The sequence below is a fragment of the Columba livia genome, chromosome 11 (genome assembly GCF_036013475.1).
Source record: "Columba livia isolate bColLiv1 breed racing homer chromosome 11, bColLiv1.pat.W.v2, whole genome shotgun sequence".
Classification (NCBI taxonomy): Eukaryota; Metazoa; Chordata; class Aves; order Columbiformes; family Columbidae; genus Columba; species Columba livia.
The window spans coordinates 21,695,666-21,701,665 of record NC_088612.1 but is presented as its reverse complement, the minus strand read 5'-3'; the positions used below and the strand labels follow the sequence as shown (position 1 = coordinate 21,701,665).

Genomic DNA, 6,000 nt, shown 5'->3' with positions numbered 1-6,000 from the left:
CTGGAACAGAACACCTCTGATAGGCATTCTGGTGAGGGAAAGGGGGGAGTTGCAGGTGGCAATCCTACCATGAGGTGGCAAGGTATTACAAAAAATGCATTACTTGAGGGCAAAGTTTTACCGTCTGTGTATCCGGTAATGCTGGGAGGTACAGGGAATGACAGGAGAAAGAACTCTAGTTACTGGGCTCCTTTTCCCTGGGAAGTAGTCAAGGAGGCGAGGAAATCAGTAAAAGAACACGGGTTACAGTCACCTTATACTCAGGCATTTATTGATAATATTTTTACTACTTAATCTTGTGAATCCATTGGATTAATGAACGTCGATGCAAATGATATTAACAACAATTCAGCAGCTACTCTGGTGGACATGCTGGTATGATATGGTACAATAAGCAGTAATACAGAATTTAGAAAGGGGTGACAGAGATCCATTAAGAACAGCTGCATTTGATATGCTCACAGGCCAGGGAGAGTTTGCTGATGTACAAAGACAAGCTAGGCTCTGCTTGTGCCAATATTGCATCTGTCAATGCACTTAGCTAGGGAAGCATTTAAAACTCTGCCTGAGGATGAGAAAATTATAACGCCATATACTAATGTTAAGCAAAGTCAAAATGAGTCTTACATGGTCTTGGGGGCCCCAGAGAACCATGCAGTGGGAAAGAAACGGGCTGATGGGTCAGGCTCAAAGGGTTCCAGTAAACAGGTTTGTGTTGGGCTGGTGAGCAGCCACTATGGGGTCCTGCAGGCATCCCTCTTAGGGCCAGATATCTTCATAAACAACTTAAACGCAGGACTTAATGGAATGTTAAGTAAGTTCACCAATGACACAAAACTGTGAGAAGATGTTTTTTGGCTTTTTTGGAAGGAGGGCTGCGGGTGGGTTGGTTGCCTTGGTTAGTTTTGGGAAGGATTTGTTATTATCTGGTCTCTGTGGGCTGCTTTATTTTCACTCTTCTACTTTGCAGGTGCTCATCTACACACTACGTTGCTGTGCAATTCACCATTGATTCAGAAAACTCATCTCAGGAGACTGATCAAAGCAATAAGAAATTTAATTGCTGATGATATTTTGCACATTCTAGACATGAAGAAAAGACTTTCTGCTCCTCTAATTCGGTCATCAGAGATTTCTGGTAGCATTTGCAAAGTCTGCTCCTTGAATCCTACCCATATAACTACAAGCCCCTGAGAACTCACAGTAGTCATTGTCATCACAGCTGCAGCATTGATCTCTCAGCTACAGGAATGCCAAGGAGATACCACAGAAAAAAGGAGAGTAGAAACACTCTTAACTCCACAAAATATGTTGTTTTGTCCTTGGCTTTGCTTCCTGATTCTCAATCAAAGGGCCCTACTGCAATGAGAAAAGTGCTGATTGACAGAGAGGTGAGGATTGTGCAGAACTATTTTTTTATATTATGTAATTTATATAGTTGGAAAAATAGGAAAAACTTAGCATAAAAAATCTTGTACTTGCATTTGTGTTTAAGTTAGAAGGAAACTAAAATAACAATAACAATAAAATTGAAAATAAAAGAGAATAAGTGTGGGAAGACTATTTTCTTTTGACTGTATGTGCTCAGCAGTTAATCGGAGAAAATATTAGTCAGCATCTGGGAAACAGAAGGGAAGTAGTAGAAGGAGAAGAAAAAAAAGATGTTCAGAAGGAAGAGAGGAAAGGGATTAGATCACCTGTGGTTGGCTGAGAAAAACAGGCAGAACCAGAGGAGGTAGTGGAACACACCTGAATGAAATGCTGTCTTTCTGCAGACGCATTTCAATGAGGAGGGCTTTGGAGCCTAAAGGTGGCAAATCCCATGGAAGAAACTGAAGCATTGGTATTGCACACAGAATGGCATCTCTGACTCTTGCAGTGCAGGTGATACACTAAAATATTGATAAGGCTGTAATATTATCAAACCTAATGTTTCCGATAGAGCTTGTTCAAAGACCAGACTAAAGGCATTTTCAGAGAAATATGAGCAGTGTTCCAGAGTGGACGCATGTGTGCAACTTGCTCATGTCCTTTTATGGTGAAACCAGTTTGGAAGTTCCCTGTTTGTTTCCTGTTTTCATGCTGAAAAACTAAGCTAAGGAAGCATGAGAAAAGGAGTGATAGGGCTGGAGACCTCTCTGAATGGCTTTCAAAAATCATTTGTTTCAAGTATATAGTACAACAGAATGGATGAGAAAGACTGTGAAATGTACCTATATATGTTATAACCTCTTTAAAAGATGTATTTTGAAAGTCATTATTTTCTTATTAGTTGGATTGATCAATTTTAGTCATCCGTGCATTGAATGTACAGAGAAAACTACTCATCTTGTAAGATTTGCAGTCTCTGTTGTAACCAAGAAATAGCTGTGCCTGCCTGCTCTACTAATATAATGTCAGGATTTTGTTCTTTATTCTGGATGGTTGGGAATTGCCCAGAGACGAACGATGGTGACAGAACTGACCGTGTTGTCTCATTGGGCAGTATGACCGACTTTCAGTGGGATGAGCCCGTTCGTCTGGAACTTGCACCAGGTAACTCGTCTCCTGCAAGTTCAGTCTTGCTCCATCACAGTATTGTGGGAGATGAGATCTTGGCTTTTGTCCCATTCGTCTGCTGCTGAGCAACCTAGAGACATTCTTTAGGCAAAGTATACAGTCCAATAGGAAAAGCAGTTTGTGATCACAAGCTCAGGCAGCCTCTTGCTTTATTCTCATCAGCATCCAAAAGAAATGCTGAGGACTATATGGTACCTTAGAGCACCTTCTGCTGGCTGTTTACACAAAATCAGAAAGTGTGCAATTTTTCATATCTCAGAACTGTCTGGAAGAGATGGTAACCATTAGAAATGTGAAAACTGAAATCAACTTAATGAAATGTAGGCACAACAGTGGAAAGAAAGCATCAAAACTTAGAAGATTTATTGATGGGATCAGGAGTTGCAGCAGGAAGTTACAGATGAGGACAACTGAAATATGAGTGTGGGTGAAGGTGAGGAAGCAGTCCTGTTTTACACCTTACATACTCCGATGTTATGCATAGGTGGAAGACTTCATTTGAAGATTTTATTGGCTCTAGACAGAAATAGGAGAACTTGTCCTGCCTGGACATCGTCTGCTCCACAGTCACTGGTCTCATGATGTTGACTGGCCTTCTCTTTGGGCATCAGCCCATCTCTTTTGGTGGGTGCTTGGCCCAGCTCCACTTCTTCCACTTCCTGGGAAGTACTGAGGTTGTGCTACTGGCCACCATGGCCTATGACCGTTATGTGGCCATCTGCAATCCTTTGCGCTACACCCTTGTCATGAGCCCCCAGACTTGTCTGCTGCTGGCTGCGGCCAGCTCGTCCATTGGTTTTGTGCATGCCATGATACACTCAGTCATGACCTCTCAGCTGACTTTCTGTGGCCACAACCACATTCATCACTTCTTCTGTGACATCAAGCCACTGTTGAATTTGGCTTGCAGTAGTACCAGCCTCAACATGACCCTCCTCAATGTCATTACCACATCTGTTGCACTAGGCTCCTTTGCTCTCATAGTCCTCTCCTACCTCTACCTCATCTTCTTCACCTTCCATAAAGTCCGGTCCCAGGAAGGAAGATGGAAGCCCTTCACCACCTGTGCCTCCCACCTCACTGTTGTGGCACTGTTGTACATTCCAGTGCTCTTCAATTACACACCACCCTCCTCAGGAAGCTCCCTTCAAAGGGATGTGCAAGTGTCTCTCCTGTACAGTGCTGTCACCCCAGCTCTGAACCCCTTGATCTACACTCTTAGGAACCCGGAGAAGAGATCTGCCCTGAAAAAAATGCTATGTTTTGAGTGGACATAACTTGAGCATGATATTGTCAACATTTGACTTGAGTCAGACCACTGGAAGGATCTGCTGAATGATGAAACCACTGATCTGTATTTACATGAACTGCTACAGACATGTTAAATGTCCTCAAGTATCCTACCCTGACTTTGCCTTTGGATCCAGAACTGGACACGTCTGTTGCAGTTCCTTTGTCACACTCCATGCCTGTGATTTAAGGACATTCCTAAGAGCACTGGATATCTACTTATACTTGGGTACCAAATCCCAACTTTAGTGTGGGATGCAGCGGTTTATAAGTACTTAATTTTGAGATTTTGTGTGTCTTAACACAGACATTCAGCACCTTCAGTCTTAGCCTGGATTACAGTTTCATGTCATGGAATCGTATCATAGAATCATAGAATCATTTCAGTTGGAAGAGACCCTCAGCATCACTGAGTCCAACCATAACCCAATCCTAGCACTAAACCATGTGCCTAAGAACCTTCTCTAAACACCTTTTCAACCCCTCCAGGGATGGTGACTCCAGTACTGCCCTGGGCAGCCTGTTCCATTGCCTGAAAACCCTTTCCGGGAAAATCTTTTTCTAATATCCAATCTAAACCTCCCCTGACATAACTTGTGGCCATTTCCTCTTGTCCAATCAGTTGTTTCTTGGGAGAAGAGACCAACCCCCTCCATTCTCCAACCTCCCTTCAGGCAGTTGTAGATAGCAATAAGGTCTCCCCTCAGCCTCCTTTTCTTAAGGCTAAACAGACCTTGTTCCCTCAACTGCTCCTCACCACACTTGTGCGCCAGGTCCTTCACCAGCTTCATCACCTCCTCTGCACTCTCTCCAGTACTTCAATAACCCTCTTATGATGAGGGGCCCAAAACTGAAAACACTATTCGAGGTGAGACCTCCCCAGCACCGAGTGCAGTGGCAAAACCACTGCTCTAGTCCTCCTGGTCACACTATTCCTGATACATGCCAGGATGCTGGTGGCCTTTTGGCCACCTGAACACACTGCTGGCTCATGTTCAGTTGGCTGTCAATCAACACTCCCAGATCCCTTTCTGCCAGGCAGCTTTTCAGCCACTCTTCCCTGAGCCTGCACCGTTCATGGGGTTGTTGTGACCCAAGTGCAGGCCCCAGCACTTGGCCTTGTGTGCTGGTTTGACCGAAAATGGGTTAACTTTCTTCGTGCAGTTAGAAAACTTTCCTTTTTCATAGCTAGCACACCAATTTTTTGGCCTTAGTTGAGAACAAGCAGATAACACCCCAACACAGAGTTAATGTTTTTAATTGCTTTGGTCTGAGAGCCAAGGACATTTTGAGTACCTTGCTTACAGGTGTGAGGCATCAAGGAAGGGCGGCAGAAATGGAGCAGAGCTTGACTGACATCCAGACTGATCAATTTGAGTATTCCATCCCATTAGTATCCTGCTAATGATTTAAGGAGAGTTGGGGAGCAAGAAACTTCCAGTTTTGGCTCTAGTGATCTCTCTGGTTTTTCACTCTCTCTCTCTGTTGGTAGCCAGAAAGTTCGGTTGGGACACTCAGCCCAGCCTTTTGCCATTTTGCAGAGGCCTCTGGGCTCCTCTGCCTTTTTTCTCTCTTTCTCTCTCTCTGGGATCAGCTTTAGGAACAGGTGTGGCTTGCTGGGATTAGCTGCTCATTTGTGGCCAGAGTTTATCTGCAATTGTTTTGAGTATATTTTATTTCTCTTATTTATATATCTCTCTCTATATCTATATATATATAGATAGATATCTACTAGTAGTGTATTAGTATTTTGTTATTTTAGTTATTTTATTAAACTGTGTTTATCTCAATCCGAGTTTCTCCCTTCCTTTTTGATTCTTTCCCCTGCTGGGGCGGGGCAGGGGAGGGGGAGAGCGAATGGCTATTGGTCGTACTGCTAACTTGGGTTAAACCACGACACCTTGTTAAACCTCAGGCACTTGCCCTCAGCCCAACGCTCCAGCTGGTCCAGATCCCTCTGTATGGCCTTCCTACCTTCCAACAGATCAACACTTTCACCCAATTTGGTGTCATCTGCAGACTCACTGAGGGTGCACTCAATCCCCTCATTCTGATTATTGACAAAGAGACCAAACAAAACTGCCTCCAGTACAGAGCCCTGAGGACACCACTCATAACCAGCCACCCACTGGATTTGGTTCCTTTCACCAC

At 43.9% G+C, this 6,000-nt stretch overlaps 1 protein-coding gene across 1 annotated transcript; it reads left to right on the top strand.

Moving 5' to 3' along the window:
* Positions 1-2,529: 2,529 nt before the first annotated feature.
* LOC135580609 (olfactory receptor 12D1-like) lies at positions 2,530-4,276 on the top strand. Its single transcript, XM_065077216.1, has one exon. It carries the CDS (start codon positions 3,138-3,140, stop codon positions 3,834-3,836), a length of 699 nt encoding a protein of 232 aa, XP_064933288.1. The 5' UTR covers positions 2,530-3,137; the 3' UTR covers positions 3,837-4,276.
* Positions 4,277-6,000: the final 1,724 nt, after the last annotated feature.